General features: G+C 42.9%; 1 protein-coding gene across 3 annotated transcripts in view; it reads left to right on the top strand.

Moving 5' to 3' along the window:
• The window catches only part of KNDC1 (kinase non-catalytic C-lobe domain containing 1), a 121,363-nt gene that overhangs the window by 58,237 nt on the left and 42,494 nt on the right, over positions 1-20,632 (top strand). For all 3 annotated transcript variants that reach the window (XM_083149307.1, XM_083149309.1, XM_083149308.1), the window contains exons 11-15: positions 4,838-4,915; positions 6,022-6,073; positions 13,216-13,366; positions 13,449-14,200; positions 17,357-17,501. In XM_083149307.1, coding sequence (XP_083005433.1) covers positions 4,838-4,915; positions 6,022-6,073; positions 13,216-13,366; positions 13,449-14,200; positions 17,357-17,501 — 1,178 coding nt within the window. The remainder of the gene's footprint in view (positions 1-4,837; positions 4,916-6,021; positions 6,074-13,215; positions 13,367-13,448; positions 14,201-17,356; positions 17,502-20,632) is intronic.

Genomic DNA, 20,632 nt, shown 5'->3' on the forward strand with positions numbered 1-20,632 from the left:
TATCAGAATGGTAACTGGTCTTAGCTGGTGGGAATGAGAGGCATTCAGAGACTCGGCCCAAGACCACTGGTGACAACTCTGGGGTTGATAGATATAAGCGGATGATACTCAATTCTAAGTGATACTGAAATCCAAAAGAGCTGATTAGTTTGGCAAGAGAAGAGGTATATATTGAGAAAAGCAGAGGACCTAAAACTGAGCCTTGCGGAACTCCCAACTGACAATTGTAATTAAGAGGTAGTAGTCAGAGAAGCGAACACTGAAAAGTTTTTAGATATATATTGTATTATATTCCTTGTAAAACACAGTGGAATATGTGTGCACTATATAAATATCTGGTAATAAATAAATACACATTAGATGACCTTTTCAACGATGTGGACGATTCCAACGAGTTCCGAACGACAAATCGTGTAAATCATCCAGTGTGTACGCTCTATCACGATGCCAATGCACCTTCCTCCTGGTCGTTTCTGTTCTACTGATCCTTTGAACATGCAGGAAGATCTGAATGTATTGTTAATGACCGCATACTCCTGGAGGTGGCCAATAACTGTATCTTATGCAAGGTTGCACAGTGTGTGCACTACAGTGTTTTATCAGGGAGTTCAAGGGAAAGTGTTGATTTCATTGCATAGTATGCAAGTCGTCTAATGTGTACCCAGCTTAAGCCTTCTCTAAATGATGTTGGGGTTGTAAAAGCAAATGTATTCTTAGTGATGACTGCATTTCTATGTGTAATGTGTTAATAATATTGTAGTCTGCTATCTCTTAATATTGGGCATACATTGCGTGCATACAAATAAATGCGGACATACAGTTTCTGAGTTGCAGATGGAGCACACTCCGTACATGTAGTTTCCTGTAATCGTCACCACTCTGCACTTGCACCAACTCTACTCTTGTAAATGAGCCATCAGAAGTCTTTATGTGGACGCACAATAGGCATCTGTTCCAGCAGGATGCCCTTCCTGAGCATGGGTGTGGAACATTTGGTCGACCATAAGTTGGTCCACACCACTAGGTCGACAGGTCATTCGGTCGACACAAGCATTAGGTTGATGTGGGCACGGTCGACAGTCAAAAGGTCGACGGGGGTTTTCACAGTTTTTTCCCCTGAATGTCGACACAGTCGACATGGACACTGAATCGTAGCACTCCGTCCCCTCGCATGGCTCACAGGCACTATTTTAATCTCCCACCACACCCTAGTGGATGGTAGTGCATGAAATACCGCCAGCCAGCACATGTCGGCTCCGAAAACAGTGAAAAAACCCCATGTCGACCTTTTGACTGTCGACCTTGCCCATGTCGACCTAATGCTTGTGGCGACCTAGACCCATGTCAACCTTTCAGCATGTCGACCTAATGCTTGTCGACCAAATGACCGTTTCCCCCGTGCATTGCCTCTAAGCGAATTCCCTGTTCCCGTCCACTTATGCACCAGCAGGAATGAGTAGTGTTCGGATCGGTATCACCTGTAGCTGTGTGCACTGCGGGCTGTGAAAACAAGCAAACTGAGCTAACTTATGTTTGCCATTGTGGGAATGTATAGCTGTTACATTACTGCTGCAGTTACGTCCCTTCTCAGTGACTGCTTGTGGTTTTTGTTTAATTTTTGCACCTAATTCACAGTGTCATATGCTAAAACCATTTGGAAAGACTACTGATTAATTTATGTGACACTTGTATATCTCAGTCTGAATCTAAATAACTCACACAAATCTAAAGGCCCCCTTACACTTGTCCAACTTATTGTTCAACAAGTTGGACCTGATTGACTCGAGATTTATCCTATGTGCAGGAGGATCAATCTCTTAAATCTCTTGGTTATACCCAATGGCACGGGATTGTGTATTGTGTCCTACACATCAGGCACATCAGATTTTGTCAGATAAATTGACTCAATCCACCTTAACTCTCTCTACACATGTTACATCTGCCCCGACTGCAGTGCAGCATGGTTTTGTCCATTTTGAGAGAAAATCTGCTTTGCGATAGAGTCTGAATTAGGCCAATAGTACAGGAGGAAGGAGGGCCCTGCTTGTGAGTACTAACAGGATAAATACATTGGGTAGAAGAGAGAGCCTGGGGGTGAGAGATAATCATTCAGAAATAGGGATCATAGACTTTGGTGAGATGGGAGTATTGAGTGAATGTCTGAAGATGTTATGGTAAGGCTGGCAGAAAGTCCGACTTGGTGTGGGAGTGAGTTGAGCCTATTATAGGAACGGAGTATAACTCGAACACCCCCCCCATCCCATCCCACTCCACATGAAAGCAATGGTAAGTTATGATATAAAATTATCAGAGGAAGGGTGCTAGTCTAGAATGAGACTGATTTACAGAATAGCTGCAGCAATCAAATCAGGGGAGTCACTCCCTTAAACAATATACAGAAAACAAGAAAAAGGGGGGGGGGTTGGCTGTGCTCAATAATAATTGTACTTTTAAAGTTTAAAATGTGGTTATTTTATTATAATGATCTAATGTTAGATTAAACAAGCATGCTTTTTGGAAATAAATATTTAACCTAAAAATAACCTGTAATTAAGAAACATGAATAAAAAATGGTGGTGCGTATTTTAATGGTTATTATAGTCACCCATGACCTCTGACCTTTGCTCCTTTTATAAAGTCCAATTGGGTACCAGTTCTGGTATTTTGATGTGGACCCTTCAAATAACTGATGTGAGGGAATGGTGGAATGCCATGATGTTGCTGGTGAGGTAGCTTGCCTCCGGTGAGATGGTAGTTCGCTGTATGATATCAGCAGGCTGGATGTACCGGTCTCCCTTGAACCAGTTGGTAGTAATGACTGGATGGCGTCCACAATTTTAGGTGAAAAGCGGGTGATGTAATAGTTTGTCCGCCATGGGTCTTTCCAGGAAGGTGTTTTTATAGATGGTCAGCAGGATGATTGGGTCAGGGTCACTGGGTGTGAAAGAGAAGTCCGAACCTCTCCACCGACTCATTTCGCTGTACAACAGACAGACTTTAATAACCATTAAAATAGACACCATTGTTTTTTATTCATGTTGTTTCTTAATTACATGTTGTTTTTATGTTAAATATTTATTTCCAAAAAGTATGCTTGTTTAATCCTAATATTAGATCATGATAATAAAATAACCAAATTTTAAACTTTAAATGTACAATTATTATTGAGCGCAGCAAAACCCCAATTTTTCCTTGTTCACTCCACATGAAAGAGAGATTATAGTTTGAAAGAAAGTGTAATATACAATAGTCATAATGTATGGCTCCTTTTTCCTTCAACCATCCAGTGCCAAAAAAAACCTTCCAATAAAAAAAGCCTACAATATATATTGTGCACGGAAGGTCTATTACCTGTGTAATCCAAAAAGTCGTCTTTTGGCTTTTTAGTTATTTTTTGTTTAGTAGTATGGATAACATGACAATGGACAGGGCATGTAGTATATGCACATATGTCAGTAAACCTAGCAATCCCTGCCACTGGCAGACTTGATGGTATAGAATGTCAGTCTCCTTTTGGGAGAAACACATAAACCAGATGGCCGTTCCAAAATTATAACATGTCCCTTGAGCATCCAGCGTTGCTCTTGGAGAGGAGGGTAATGACAGAGTACATGTAAAGTGGTTTGGAGCTGCAGCTGCTATAGTAAGCTCTCACTTGGGGTTAATGTACTAAAAAGTCTGAAAACTCGTGGTATTTCACCTAGCAACCATTCAGATTCTGTCAATCGTTTGCTGGGATGTACCAGAGAAATGACAGCTAGAATCTGATTGGTTCCTATTTAAAACACAACATATTTTCATTTTTAGAAGCTATAGTAATCTACCCCTTGATTAGCCCTGGTTAAGGCCTCCCTCCGGCTGCCACTGATGGAAACTAGCCCTGGCTAAGACCGCCCTCTGGCTGTCGCTTCTGGGAACTAGCCTTGGCTAAGACCGCCCTCTGGCTGTCGCTGCTGGAAACTAGCCCTGGCTAAGGCCACCCTCTGGCTGTCGCTGCTGAAAACTAGCCCTGGCTAAGGCCGCCCTCTGGCTGTCGCTGCTGGAAACTAAGGCTGCCCTCTGGCTGTCGCTGCTGAAAACTAGCCTTGGCTAAGGTTGCCCTCCGGCTGTCGCTGCTCGAAACTAGCCCTGGCTAAGGCCGCCTTCTGGCTGTCGCTGCTGGAAACTAGCCCTGGGTAAGGCTGCCCTCTGGCTGTCGCTGCTGGAAACTAGCCCTGGATAAGGCTGCCCTCTGGCTGTCGCTGCTGGAAACTAGCCCTGGCTAAGGCCACCTTCTGGCTGTCTCTGCTGAAGACTAGCACTGGCTAAAGCTACCCTCCGGCTGTCACTGCTGGAAACTAGCCCTAAGGCAGATTTGGAAGCCTTAGATACTCCCATAAAGTAGTGGATGCATCCTACTGCTGTAGTACCCAACAGCACAGAATAGGGGTAATGTTCAGAAAAATGGTTAGCAAGTTTTCCCTGTTTTAGCACACTACCGCAGTTAAACGGATCCAGTCCAAGTTTTGGTTGCAGCTCAGAAATACTGCAGTAGAGTTGATTGGTGGCACCTGTAACCTGCCTTTTAAAAATTGTCAGATGCTCCTGACTGTGGTCTAGCTGCCCAGGTGATAGGTTGAGGATCTGAAATTACGATAGAAGCCTTGTAATTGTTACCTAGATTGTTACTTTGACTGCAATAGAGAATGCAGTAACCTGTTACTGCTGGAGTACCTGTGAATGTCCAAACTGCTGCTGGAAAAGAAAAGTGCTGCTTTTAACTTTTTACCTGGTCTATGTGATCCTTGGCACATTACTTACTAAGATTGTGGGGTTTTTGTTTTTCTTCTGATTTCAGATTTGCAGAAAGTATCTAGACCAAAAGAATCTGGACAGCAGGAACATTTGGGAACACTTAATCAGTTTTGCAGATCAGGTAAAGGACATTGACGCGTAGGTAGTTGATAAGATCAGATCTGCAAGGAATCTTAACATAAAAGTATAGTACTTAAAACTGTGACATAGAAACATAGAATTTGATGGCAGATAAGAACCACTTGGCCCATCTAGTCTGCCCCATTTTTAAACATGTTACCTCAAACCATATTTGATCCTTATTTTTTTTTTAAGGATATCAATATGCCTATCCCAAGCATGTTTAAATTGTACTACTGTATTTGCCTCTACCACCTCTGATGGGAGGCTATTCCACTTATCTACTACTCTTTCTGTGAAGTAATTCTTCCTCAAATTTCCCCTGAATCTTCCTCCCTCTAGTTTCAGTGCATGTCCTGCTGCTCCTCTTCCTGTGAAGAATGTCTCCCACCTGTGCCTTGTTAAAACCCTTGATATATTTGAAAGTTTCTATCATGTCCCCCCTTTCCCTTCTCTGCTTTAAACTATACATAGAAAGATCTTTTAGTCGGTAAGTTTTGTGATGTAGGCCATGCACCATTTTAGTTGCACTTCTTTGTACAGTCTGTAATGTATTTATATCCTTCTTGAGATTTGGCCTCCAGAACTGAACACAATACTCTAGATGAGGTCGTACCAATGATCTATACAGTGGCATTATTACTTCTTTCTTTCTTTCTACTGCTGATACCTCTCCCTATGCAGCCAAGCATCTGACTTGCCTTCATCATTGCTTTGTTACATTGCCTACCTGCCTTTAAGTCCCCTGAAATAGTGACACCTAGATCCCCCTCTTCCTCAGTAGTTTCCATTATAGTGCCATTTATACTATATTTCGTCTTTGGGTTTTTGAGACCCAAGTGCATGATTTCGCATTTTTTGGCATTAAACTGTAGTTGCCATGCTCTTGACCATTACTCTAATCTACCTATATCATCAATCATTTGTTTTACCCCTCCTGGTGTGTCTACCCTGTTGAAAACCTTTGTATTATCTGCAAAAAGGCACATTTTACCCTCAATTCCATTTGCAATATCACCAGTAAAGATATTAAAAAGCACTGGTCCAAGTAACCCTTGTGGTGTATACAGCAGGAGGAATCTAATGTTTTTTGTCCCTTTCCCTCAGAGCATGAACAATTGCGAGGAGACTGGTCTCCAGGACACAGAGCCTTCAACAGGTATTTTGATTGGCACAAAATGTTTTCATCCATGTTTGTCATATTTAAATAAAGTTGCGGATGACAAAACAGCAGTAGATCCTTGTTCTATGCTCATCTGACCAAGTTTATGTCACTGCGAATGGCAGACATCAGTGTGCAGCATTGTCGGAGGCTCCTCCTCCTTTTTTCTGGGGCAGAAATAATATAATGGGCCATGTACATAGTTTTAGTGAACTTAGTTAACAGTACTTAGTTATATCTACCAACAATTTGGATGTCTGCATATCACAAGATGGCATCTGTAAGTACAGGTTGAGTATCCCTTATCCAAATATCAGTTATACATGTTATTCCGAAAACCATAGTCTCCAAAATGAACCTTTTATTTTAATTTTTTTGCTGAAAACCTACTGGCTACATCTGTAACTGGCACTACTGAGGAAATAACATGTAACTGGCACTAAATATGTGCAAGGACATGATTGCTTGGCATTCACATTCAGTGTCTGAGAGTACACAAACTTTGTTTCATTTTTTAAAACCTTGTTACATGCACAAATAAAATATATTTGTGTGTGGTTCATGTGTTTGATGTGTTTATACATCATTCAAATATAAATTATTCCAAAATAAGGAATAATCCATTATCCAAAATTCTTCTGGTCCCTAGCTTTTTGGATAAGGGATACTCAACCTGTATAACATAGTGTATGCAGAGTCTTCAAAATTAACAATTCAAATATAATTGGTCACAATATATTCAGCTTGCAGGCAGTCAGAATCTTATATAAAGATCACAGAGCTATGAATTGCTTTAATAACTTTTTTTTTTTTTTTAAAAAGCCCTTGCCAGAAATAAAACCTTTCATATAGAACACCTGATGTGAATGATCCTTTATTCTCTGTAAAGCTGTTCATAATTTTCAGGCGCTACATAAAAAGTGTTAATAATAATCAGGATGATTTCCCTGAAAAAGACGGCTGCAAAAGTCTAACAACCAAGAACCATGGTTATTGGGCTGTACTACATCAAAGGCAATAGCTTGCAAGTTTTATATATGTTGGTTGTATCAAATGACATACATACTGTACATGCATGCATAAATAAATAAATAAAATACTAATGTTTCATGTCCATACCAGTTCTGTGTAAATAGAGTAAGTAATATGTTTTGTGTGCTCGATATTGCACCTAATTTTCTTATGTGCTTGTATTTGCTTCTTTTTTGTATATGCAATGGTTTATTTTCAAACGTAAAATCCTGTATTAACCCTTTGAGTGCCAAGTAAATTGATCAAAATAGGTGTAAAAATTGCCAAGCAGACATTTGTATTCTTCATAATGACCTGTAATGTTTATGGAAAATATCATAATTTTTTCTTCTTCCTACTTCATGGCAACCACACAATGGGTTCATCCCTCCCTGCCTTGTATAGTTGACAGGTAGTTTTTCCCTAGGACTCGCCCTCTCTTCTCACTCCCCTATATGAGCCAGCTCCTCCCCTTTGACACTAGTCTTTTTTCTGTCTCCTTGTAAAAAAGGAGTGTAAGTTGTTTTTTTTTCCATACCAGTATGCCTTGCTGCTGATCCTGGGCAGTGAGGGATGGCGGTGCCTATATCCCTGATGGAAGTCCTTGCCGGTGGCGTGGATATGGAGTAAAACCCCATTCCGGTCTGTGGCGTCCCCCTCCCGTTTTGGCTGAGTGCCGGTGAGTGTCCAGCGGCGGCGTCCGTGCAGCCGCATGGCGCTCACAGAGGGTAGCGTGTGTCTATCCTGTTCCTAGTTCTGGGTGATGGAAGGTGGGCGGGCGCACGGCTATGGCATGCCGCTCACTCTTTTTTCCGGCGCAGAGTGGGGTGCACTGTGTGTTCCACAGCGGCGTGCGTTCCAAAGGGCGGAAGTGCCCTATATAAATGCGCGTGGCCGGTGTTACAGGCGCTGGCAGTGCTGGTCTGTGTTAACAGCAGTGGTTGGTTCCTATTGCCGGTGGTCATGGAGGATACCTCTCAAAAAGCAACAGTATGGCTGCCCAGGTAAGTCCTCAGTTGAGGACTGCTTTTTAGTTTTATTTAGTTCAGATAGTTAGCAGTTCTCTTGTTTATTGTAGTGTGCCTTCTGCTACTAAGAAGAAAGCCAAGAAAAAGACAGCTAAAACATGTCTGGCCTGTGATAAATCCTTTGTGGGAGATGAATCCCTTTTGTCAAGATTGTGTTGGAGTCCACTACTACTGCTGGCATTTCATCACAATTTACTGAACTTATGGCATGGATGATGAGGAATTTTGTCACAAAGGAAGAGTTTTCAGTCTTACAAGAGGTCTAGGTCACAGACGAGTTTGGAGTACAGTATGATGTAGATTTTGATGCCAAGGAGGTAGGCTCAGACAAGGAAGGCTCCTATGTTTCTAGTGTGGAATCAGGTGAACTGGTTGAGGAAGAGCATCTCTTTAATTTGGAGCTCATGGAAGTTGTTCTTAAAGATCTTTATAAAACCTTGAATTACAAGCAACCTATAAAGTCTGAGTATGATCCCCTATTTGAAGATCGGTCTAAGAAGGGTAGAGGTTTCCCTGTCCATAAAGTGGTGAAGGAAATTTTGACTAAAGAATGGGCTAATGCAGATAAATGGATTGGCTCAACCAAGTGATTGGATCACATGTACCCTATTGATGACCAAGAATTCCTTAAGTGGTGTAATATTCCCAAAATTGATGCAGCAGGATGACCATTCCCTTGGAGGATGGTGCCTCACTAAAAGAGGCCATGGACAAGCGTATGGAGAGTGTATTGAAGAGACTATACATCTCCAGCTCGGTTTCCATGAAATCAGGAGTTGCTATTGCTTCCTCAGCTAGAGCACTTAGAATTTGGTGTGCCTCTTTGCAGGAAGATCTTCAAGAGAAAGTGGCCAGAGAGCAGATAAGTAAAAATTTGGCTCAAATACATTTGGCAGTAGATTATATCTGCGAAGCCTCACTAGACGTGCTGGATTATTCGGCTAACTCTTTGACTTCAGGAGTGGTGGCAAGGAGAACCCTGTGGCTCAAGTCCTGGGCAGCAGACTCCCACTCAAAGAACAAACTCACCACTCTCCCATTTGAAGGAAATTTTGTTTTTCGGAGTAAACTGGACCAGATGATACAGAGAATGTCTGGGGGCAAATCTGTAAGACAAGATAGAAGAGGAAGAGCGGCAAATTATTTCCCGGGGCAAAGCTTTAGACAAGCTAGGTCATATAGGCCTGGCAGGCCATTTCGGGAGAGATACACGTCTGGCACATCCAGAGCGTTTTTTTCGCCAATCTGTTAAACGAGGCACCCAAAAACAGTGACAATCTATATCCCGTGCCAGTAGCAGGGAGGCTGCTGAAGTTTGCTGAAAAGTGGGAGCAGACTGTTTGGGACAAATGCGTGTTTGAGGTGGTCTCCACGGTTATCGTTTTGGAAATTCTCTGAAAACCCAGAAGGGGAATTTTTTTAGTTTCAAGGCTCCCCAGCCCAGGGGCAGAGAGATAAGCTTTAAAGTTAAGCATAAAGGACTTAGTAGACTCAGGAGCAGTTGAAGTGGTTCCAGAAGCAGAGAAAGGTCTAGGTATCTATTCATGTCTATTTGGCATAAAGAAAAGTTCTGGAGGACCATCCTAGACTTAAGGTATCTGAATGGCAGATTTGGAAATAAAGGTTTCACATGGAAGCAGCCAAGTCCATTCTGATGGGTCTAAGAAGGAACGATTATCTCATTTCCATAGACCTAAAAGACGCTTCTTTTCATGTCCCTATTAAGACAGAAAGTACTTAAGGTTCTGTGTGGGAAGAAGCCATTTTCAATTCTCCATTTGAACTCACGTCCTCACCAAAAGTGTTTACGAAGGTTCTGGTAGTATAAATGGAATGTTTAAGACAGCGAGGGGTCACGATATGGGCCTATCTGGACGATCTACTAATCTCTGCATGATCAGAAAGCAAAGCTGTCGCCGCAACAGAGGTTGTTATTCAATTTCTCAAAGACCATGGCTGGTTGGTCAATTGGGAGGAGCCATCTGGTCCCCACACAAAGAATGCAGTTTTTAGGTATAGTCATAGACACAGGGAAATCTGGAATATTACTAACGGAGCAAAGATGCGAGAGGATTCAGCAGCTGGTTTGCAAGGTACAAGAGGATGGAAGTGTCGCTCAGAATATCGATGAGTTTACTAGGGATGATGGCATAGACAGTAGAGGTTATTCCTTGGGCCAGGTGGAATATGAGGGCATTGCAGTGGCATCTTCTGCAATACACCAAAAATCAAGTACCATTAGAACGTCGAATCAGACTGCCACAGTCCGTTAAAGATTCCCTGTATTGGTGGAGAAGCGGCCAGTTGGCGGCCAGAACCTTGTCCTTGTCAAGCCCACACTACGTAGTAGTTACAACAGATGCAAGCGCTACAGGATGGGGGGCACATTGCCTAGTCAAGTCAAGGTGTCTGGTCCCCTCAGGAAGCACAGAGAACTGAAGGCGGTGCATATGGCGATGAGAATCTTCAGTACAGATATTGTGGGTTCTCACCTTTTGGGTATTCTCGGACAATGCAACAACAGTCTTGTATATCAACAGACAAGGAGGGACAAGAAGTCTGCCTCTGCTGGAGGAAGTAAGGAACCTCATGCTATGGGCGAAAGAACATCTTTTGTCAATCTCGGCTCTACATGTACCAGGGGAGGACAATCAGCTGGCAGACTTTCTAAGTCAAAATCGCATTCTGCCTGGAGAGTGGGAGCTGGAAGACACAGTTTTTAAACTGGTGGTTCGCAGGTTCGGCCAACCACAAATAGATCTCATGGCAACAGCAGTCAACAAGAAAACCCTTCAGTTCTTCTCCCGGTTTTCAGCTCTAGGTTCCTTAGGAGTAGATGCCCTGTCTCCATTAGCAGTTCAGCCTGGCATATGTCTTCCCACCATTTTCACTCTTTCGCAGAGTCTTATGGAATATAAGATCAGAACAGGCACAGGTTATAGTCATCCTGCCATATTGGCCCAGAAGGGCTTGGTTCCCCATGGTGAGGAGCATGGCGGTAGCAGAGCCCATGGTTCCTTCCAGTGTCTTAAAACCTGTTGAGACCAGGACCAGTATTATGTCAAGACCCTCAAAAATTTTGATTAGCGGCTTGCAGGTTGAACGGAAGCAGTTAAGTAATAAAGGTATTTCGCCAGTGGTCATTGACATTCTTCTACAGGCAAGAGAGAAGGTATCTTCAGATATCTATAGGATCTGGAAGACCTTCGCTGTATGGTCTGAGAGCAAATTCGAATTTCCAAAAGCCAGCATCTTGCATGTCCTTCGGTTCCTTTGTGAAGGTTTTAACAAAGGTTTGGCAGTGGCTACGTTGAAGGTTCACATTTCTGCATTAAGCGCTTTATTGGACGAGAGACTGGCCGCGCACAGTTTAATAAGAAGATTTTGTCAAGCAATTAAAAGAATCCGACCAAGGGTCAGGTCGGTGATCCCCCAATGGGATCTCAATTTAGTATTGAATGGACTCATGTCGAACCCGTTTTAACCTTTAGACAGGGCCAATCTAACTTGGAAAATTATTTTTCTCGTGGCCATCCCTTCAGCAAGAAGGGTGGGCGATCTTCATGCATTGTTAATGTAAGAACCTTATTTGAAATTATTTCCAGACAAAGTAGTTCTCAGGACTCGTCCGGCATTTTTGCCTAAAGTAGTATCAACTTTTCACATCAACCAAGAGATTGTTTTACCTTGTTTTTTTTTTTCCAGTCTGACCAACAGAAGAGAAAAAGATCTTCATACGTTGGATTTAGTTAGGGCTGTCAACATTTATTTAGACAGGACCTCCAGTTTTAGGAAGACCAAGTCTTTGTTTGTTATTCCACAGGGAGCAAAGAAGGGATTTGCTCCATCTAAGCAAACTATCTCAAGATGGCTTAAGGAAGTGATCAGTTTTAATTACAGAAAAGTGGGTCGTCGGGTTCTAGAAGACATTAAGGCACACTCGGCTAGAGCAATGGCAGTTTCCTGGGCAAGAGACGCTAACGTGTCAATTGTGGACATTTGCAACAATGGTCATCGGTTCACACTTTCTCTAAGCATTATGCCCTGGATGTTTCAGAGCAATGATTTGGAAATAAAGTCCTGCGGCAAGTGTTGAATTAAGGTATTGTAGCCCGCCCTACTGCTTTGTTATGTCCCATTGTGTGGCTGCCATGAAGTAGGAAGAAGAAATGAACGGATTACATTTACGATAATTCCTTTTCTTCGGAATACTTCATGGCAGCCTATAATTTTTTACCCTCCCCCCCCCCCCCCCCCTGTTTCTGTTTTTACCTAGGATCAGTGGCGGAGACATTACAAGACTACTGTCAAAGGGGAGGAGCTGGCTCATATAGGAAAGTGAAAACTGCGATGAAGTAGAAAAAGAATTATCGCAAGTATAATCCGTTGATTTACACATTTTTTTATTTGAATTTATATAACAAACGTGAGTAACATCATTTTTTGGCGGATATTTTGCACATCTCTCACAGATGTTGGCACTAAAAGGGTTAACCTCTATTTACTTTATCAAATGTGCACTATGCATATGCCATCTAATGAATAAATTATATTTATCTTGAAATTGGGCCTGAACTAGTGGAGTCACAGTGGCCTGGAATCTACATGTCAGTTGATTTAATCTGTTCCCACTTTGCTTCAGATTTAAAATGAGTAAACTCTTGCGCTATTTTTGACCCTCTTTACCCTTCTAAAAAGGGTACGGGGCTTGCCTAAGAGCTTCTTCCTTACAGTAGCTGTCGCTCGGACCTGGAAGGGGCCAAGGTGTGATAACTGGTACAACACAGGCTTCATACTTCTCACATGCCTTGAAAACCGAGAGAAAGTTCTTTGTCTCTCATCCTGGCACCCACATACTATGGGCTACCCTTGTTTGAATTAAGGGCACCTGTTTCAATGGATGTGATGCTTGGACAGTTCCTCTGGTGATCAAACATGCACAGCCCCGCACTACAGATATCATTATGACAGTTAGTAATGTGGGAATACTGTATCTCATCCTGGCTTCAGTAAACTTAGGTGGACCCGTAGAAAAAAGAGCCCAACGTAAGTTGAGCAGTAAAGGGGATGACCATTGTAATCAAATCTTCTTCTCTACAGGATTTGTACCAGTCACAACACAGAAGAAATTAATGGCGGTGAAAGGACCGGTTCCACTGAACAGCGCCCATGCAAATCTTCCAGCCGCGTTTACCTCTCCAGCCACATATTTTAAACCAATCGTTATTATGCAAAACACAGACATGAACAGGTATATGCTTCCGCATCCTTCCTTCTAACCACTGACCAATGCACGTTCTTTTTATTTATAATCTGTATTTAATTTCTTTTAGCAATGAAATTACAAATCCATCACCTAGTACTAATCCGGAGGTTCATACGGAAGATGTAGGAACTATAGAGGTTACTGACATTGAGAACCACGTGGATGAAGAAACAACAGTCCAAAGCTGTAAATCCCATAATGGTTCTTTCCGGACCAGAGTCTCCTTCAAACCTGATTCCAGCCTATCGGACGGTTCATCTGATCGAAAAGAGAAGGTTCCTTCATCAGCGTCATCTGTCTCTTCAGACTCCTCAACCCTGAACAGCAGCCCAATTGTAAATAATTATTTGTTGAAACAGGATCCTAAAACTGGTAATCTCACGCTTGTCCGTGTACAGCTGAGTATTCCAGAGCATATACCCAGTCTGTCGCTGGAGACTGAGCCTGTATCGCAGAGCAACGCATACACTGTGCTTTCTCCAAGCACTATTGCCCAAAGTGACGTTCTTAGTAATATCTGTGAAAATGGCACCCCTCTTCCAGCTCCGCCTGTTGACACGTGCAAAGATCCTCAAAGCAAACCCAATGCTGTGTTGGATGGATTGCCTGCTTGTAATGACTCACTCGCTGTCAGTCCAGACAATACTCAGCCTGCTCAGGGTGACCGATCCACCAACACTTTGCCAGTGACTGTAGTTAATGGAGAATCTCGGACTGGACGACACACATCTTCTCCTTTGCAGAAAGTGGTCAACCTCTTACACGACGAGTTTGCATTTGATGGCTACTTAGAAAATGGCATTGAGGATATTGCAATGGGTATGTACTGAAGTGTTCTTTTATTTGAAATTACTATGCATTAAAAAGCCAGTTGTAACTGAAGTTGGCAGTTATTTTAAATGGTGGACTACTCTAAAACCTGTGCTTAAGAGATGCTGGTGGGAGAATTGTAAAGGTCTATCCCAGGGGTGGCCAAACCTGTCCTCAAGATCTACCAACAGTTCATGTCTTTCAGGCAACCTGTGGATCTATAGTAGGAATGAATGCAGCATGTTTGCAAATGTGACAGTTAGTGATGACTACAGCTGTGCACCAGCTAGGTAACCTGGGGAATGTGACAGTTAGTAATGACTACAGCTGTGCACCAGCTAGGTGATGTGGGGAATGTGACAGTTACTAATCACTACACCTGTGCACCAGCTAGGTGACCTGGGGAATGTGACAGTTAGTAATGACTACAGCTGTGCACCAGCTAGGTAACCTGGGGAATGTGTCAGTTAGTAATGACTACAGCTGTGCATAAGCTAGGTGATGCGGGGAATGTGACAGTTACTAATCACTACACCTGTGCACCAGCTAGGTGACCTGGGGAATGTGACAGTTAGTAATGACTACAGCTGTGCACCAGCTAGGTGATGTGGGGAATGTGACAGTTACTAATCACTACACCTGTGCACCAGCTAGGTGACCTGGGGAAAGTGACAGTTAGTAATGACTACAGCTGTGCACCAGCTAGGTGATGTGGGGAATGTGACAGTTACTAATCACTACACCTGTGCACCAGCTAGGTGATTTGGAAAACATGGACCTTTGGTAGATCTCTGGGACCGGTTTGACCACCTCTGGTCTATCCCTTATCTGTGAGGAACCATTTCTCCCTAATCCCCAATTAATTTGTTGTTGTTCATTTACTGTTGCAGTTAGGCCACATTTGTGGCCATTATTTCCACTTACTTGAGAGCAGATGCATGCATCGGGTGGAGTTAAAATCCCGGCGGTTGGAATCCCGGCGGTCGAAATACCACCACCGAAATCCTGACAATTTCTCCCTCTATGGATGTCCACGACACCCATAAAGGGAGAATAAAATAGTGTGTTGAGCGTAGCGAGGCACTGGGACCACTGCGTGGTGAGCGCAGGGATTCTGGCGGTTGGGATTCCGGCATCGGTATTTTAACCGCCGGGATTTAGTACTGAATCCGCATGCACAGTGTGGCCTGGATAATACAGTCCATGTCCAAACAGAATAGTCCTCTCATAATTTTATATGGCTGGGGGGGTGTGGGATGATATTCTGGCTATTCAGGGACACTGGGGACGAGCGCTACTATATTATGACATTTAAGCTTAGTTGGAGATCCCCTTTGTAAAGTTGATCTGTAAATGCAATATTTGCATAATTATCATTTCCTAGTAGCATCCATCCTGCGAGTAACAGTTTTTTGTGGTTATTTTTTTATTCTTATCTTCTTTGATTTTAGGTGCCACAAGGGTTCTTCAGTGCCATACAAAGTAGAGGGGTCTGCAGACATAGATCTTACACACAAGAGCATGACTCACAGATAGACATAATTATATCTGCAAATTACATAATTACATGGTGACAAAGAGGGAGGGAGGGCCCGGCTCACAAGAGCTTACGTTCTTCTATGTAAATGATTGAAAAGCTCGGAGGAATGTTCTGTATTTGGTTACATGCGGTGAGGCTTTGCTTCAGATTCTGATGATCATATTGAAGTAATAAAATATTGAATGTGCCTCTTGTGTGCAAGCTCTAAACTAAAACGTGCTTTATTACGCCATCCGTTCTAATGGAAAGCCATACATTCTGCAGTAATATTTTGCAGAAGAATATTATCGAGCAGACGGTGTCTTTTTAAATTCTTTGTTATTAAAAGCTATAAAAAAAGAGATTTCGCATTGGCCACAGTGGACGGTCCAGCAACGGACTGCTGCAGCAAATGTAACAAATAAACCCTTTATTTTCACGTTGCCATTAATGAGTTGAAGCTTCTGGGCCTTTTAACTTGATTACTTGATGTGCATCAGTGCAAAATGAAATCCACAATCCCTCAGCTTAGAACCCAAACTAGTGAGTTTTGCAGCATTTACAGTAAAGCGGACATGAGCCTTGTTACGTGTATCTGTTCTGGAAGTAGAGTAATTGTGCCAACTTAACTTTAGTTTTTTCCATACATGTTACTTACTGCTCTTTCCCATATTTATATGAAAGCATAGTGAGGTTACTTGTTTCCTCCTTCATACCTGCAGCTATATCCTGGGTTTTTGCATGTGAACGCACATCGACCCAGGATTTCAAGAGTCACGGAGCGGAGACACATACCTTTGCAGGCTTGCTAGACTCTTGCTGCGGTGTATGACCCGTGCCACAACCTCTCCTTTGTAGCAGAGTTTGGCTGGTTTTAAGCCTCCCACACATCTGTTTCTGTTTTAGTTAATGACTAAACCTCAATATGAAAATGAGGTTTTCATTATGACCGGTTATAGGTTAATCATACACCTGACTGGGGGTTATACAGACCTGATCGCTGCTCTTCAAAATTGCAGAGCGCCCCGATCAGATAGCCGCTGCTCCAGCAGAGTGAAAACCCACACTGCAAGGCTGTGAATGAGTTGCGAAAATCTTTCGGATCGGGGACTAGCTGCACATCCATTTGCAACTCACTCGCCATCAAGTGATTTTCCCGGTCGGTGCAGTCTGGGCGTAACCCAGAACCTACTCTTCCTGCGCAATAAAAACAGGCTGGAGCTGACATCGCACCCCCTCCCTGAAAATGCCCGCGCACGCCTGCGTTTTCCCTGACTGCTCCCAGAAAACGTCTGGATATCTCCCACAAACACCGGCTTCCTGTCAATCAACTTGCGTACGGCTAGCGGTCCGAAATTTAGCTGGATTTTGATGCAGGTTAACCTTGCGCATACGAGCTATGATCTATAAGCATAATAGACTTCCTTGTGAAATCACAAGGGTGCGATCAGGTCTGAATAACCTCCTATAATATTCTAGTGGCACACATAACCCTTGAAATCCGCCCATAGAGGTGAGGAGTTGTTAGCTTTTGCTATAGGATGTTATGTGCGCTTTTTGTCTTATTTGTTGCTCTACGTTCCGTATTCTTCCTGCTACGTACACCTGTCATCTGATCAAGTTTTGTTCTGATTTGTGTTCTGTAGGGGAATATATATTTGCTCTGAAGGGTCTTCAGCATACTACGTTCTGCAGTGCAATATGTGAGAAGTTTTGTGACCTCTATTGGGATGACCACCTGCTAGAAAACCTCTATAAGATCATTAATGGCAAGCCCCCCCAACCTAACAGGTATGGTCCATTGTTGCAATAAAATCCGTTAAGTTTTGTGTTTTTTTTTTTTTTTTTTTAAATACCCAGACGCGTGGTAAGTGGAATAGCTGTGGAAGGGTGCCTGGTATGCCGTATGCTGGTAGATCTGTTTCCTTCAGTAAACATTTATAGACGTTATGCGAGATTGAGGATATGAGGTAGTGTGAAAGGATCACATACATTGGAAAGCAAAGAAGCTGCTTTTCTTTATTTTCAGCAAGTGGACCGCATACAGGTTCTTACACATGGCAAGTCAGATCACTGCTTAGCGGCTCATAAGTGGGTCCAGAGGTCCCTAGCGTAGATTTCTGGAGATCTATAGTGTTCCCCCTAGGCTGTTTTTGCGGGGCGCTGCACCCTGCCCGATTTTTAAAGGACAAAATGCGCCATGCCCCTCTAGCAGCACCCCACTATAAGAGCCTGCCTATGACAACAATAGCACTGGAATATAATATGATCAATAGAGCTGCCACCACATCAGTGTAAGGGACAGAGCAGAGCTGCTGCACATGCCCAGTGTACCAGCTTCTTGTACTACATTTACTGTATGTGTGGATCTGAGCCATTAAACATCGCAATGGACCAGAGAGTAGCTACCAGGAGGAAGAGACAGGAGCCATACCATGAAGTGGGAGATTGTGATCTTAGAAAGTGCAGTACTGGTTCTATAAAGTGTGTGCATTTATTTATTATGATATGTTTGAACATTTCTTTACCACTTATCTTATCTAAATGTTTGATACAGCCTATACTATAGACCATGTTAAATATTAATACTCTTTCATACATACATCTTTAAAGTTACCGCTCCCCCAGACTCCCATTTGCCACTGCCTACACACAAAAATAAAACATGATAAAATGTCCCTGTTGGTAGCAGAAAACGGAGCTCCCAGTCATCTCTGTCCTTGTTCTATGGGAGTGTCTGCATCCCCAGTCACGGCTAAGAGCAGTGAGCACTGTGCATCGCGTGTCCATAGGCAATGACATTATCTAAACCAATCAGAAGAGCCCTGATCTGGTTGCAGCAGCTGTGCAGTGGCGGGTATTTCTGGCGGCACGCGTCAGAACCACTTTCAACATCAGTGGTTGAAATATGCTAATACAGAGGCCTTAGTTTATTTTTGATATTTTTAAATTGTACTCGTCTCCTTATGCCGCACTAATTGTGATTTGTAAGAAACTAATTAAAAAGTTCTATGTGCAGGGTTTTTGTAGTTTATATCAAAGCATTACAAATCATGCTGGCAACCTAATTTTAATCATACACATTAAAGTTTGATGTTCACTTCTATACATTTGTGCAGGAGTTACATACTCCAGTTCCATAAACGTACAAGAAAATCACCTAGGATTATTGATTCAATCAAATATATTTTTTAATGAGGTCACATATTGCACATGTGATGTGAATCCCTGATTTCTGCATTATACTTCAGTATACTCAGGAGAGCTATTCAACAGAATGACAGATCTACAGCTAAAAGTATCATTGATCTCCATATATATTGATTAAACTGTATTGTAATAGAAAAAAAAAAAGAACTAAATATTTGTGAATCACAAAAACTTCCCAAACTGTAAAAAGGCAAACCATGACAAGCGGCAACGACAACTTCCAAAGTCATTCACTGGATATAAAGGAATAGTGTAACTCCAAAACAGATTGTGCATAAACAGCCTATGTCATTTCCAATACTCAGAAATGGGATAACACCTCCCCCAGACAAACCAAACTATATCTAAAAGTTAAATACTGGAAACAAACGTGGGCGCTAAGTGAAAATAAGAAAATTTGGTACTTATGTATTACGTATTTTGAGTAGTGGTGTATTGAGAATACGGCTGGCTACGTAACTTACGTAAATTACATATTTGGAGCTGTGCTAATACATAATGTTTCATATCCCCACTATCCACTTCATACCCCCACTATCCATGTGGGTGTGGAGTTAATTTTATAAAGTGCGAGTCCGAAGCGTGGCGAGCGGACGCGGATACGCGTCCCCTCGCGGCGATCACCACACTTCAGGCTTGGTGGCTCGCTGCGCACACTTTATAAAATTATCTCCATGCCCACGTGGATAGTGGGGATATGATTGTGTTAGTGGGTGTTGTGTGTGTGTGTGTGTGTGTGTGTGTGTGTGTGTGTGTGTATAATATTTACTCCAAACAAGAAAATTAGTTTAAGTGATCCGCGCCACAAGACTGCAGCACTGTAAACACCAGGGATTACCGGTCCCAAATATACAGAGTGGTGAATACACTTGCGCTGTCTGAATGCAAGTAATGGTCTGTCTTTCCCAGACGGATGTTGGCAGACGTTTCTCCACCAATAAAAAACAAAGACAAGGCCGAAATGTTCAGTATCTATTGGATAGTAAATAACCAAAAGGGGTATCACCCCCTGCAACTGACCTTTCTGCCGTGCCCTATAGGCATATAAAGGTATCTTTAACCCGATCTATCCAGCCTTTTATTCCAATTGGATCAGAGCTCACCTTATGTCCGTGCCCTATGGTCCTTGAAAGGTTTCTTTCACATCACACAGTCAGGAGATGTCCCAATCATTAGTAGTCCAAGGTGGTTGAAAAAGGCACTTTTATTCAGGTCACAGAATTCCAATAACAATAAAAAATGAAAAAAAGTCTTAAAATGCAAAGAATAAAAAACCATGCACTCCTGGGGTCCGACGGAAACTCTGTCCTACCGCCTCTAGTGTGTGTAATATACTTACCATTAATGATGCCTCCGGCAGTCGGCTGCCCGTGGGTCCGCCATGACAGTCCCATCAATCTGCGCTGTTAGCGTAGTGCCGCTGGGGGAGCCGGGAAACCATGTGATGTTCCCCCAGCTGTGACTATGCTGAATGGCGGCCATTGCTGCACCGCCACCTACATCTAACACCCCTTGCCCGGCCGACGCTGATTCCACGCCGGCCGCCCCTCCTTCACCCCGCCCACGGTAACTCAACCCCCCATGTCCGCACGCCCGCTGCCTGAGATTCACCGCCGCCCGCCACATATTAGCCGGATGCTCGGGAATGGCTACGCTGACCACGTAGCCAAAGCTACGTGGTCAGCGTAGCCAGGCGCCCGGCTAATACATAA

The sequence above is a fragment of the Crinia signifera genome, chromosome 6, assembly GCF_055691185.1.
Source record: "Crinia signifera chromosome 6, ASM5569118v1, whole genome shotgun sequence".
NCBI classification, from domain to species: Eukaryota; Metazoa; Chordata; class Amphibia; order Anura; family Myobatrachidae; genus Crinia; species Crinia signifera.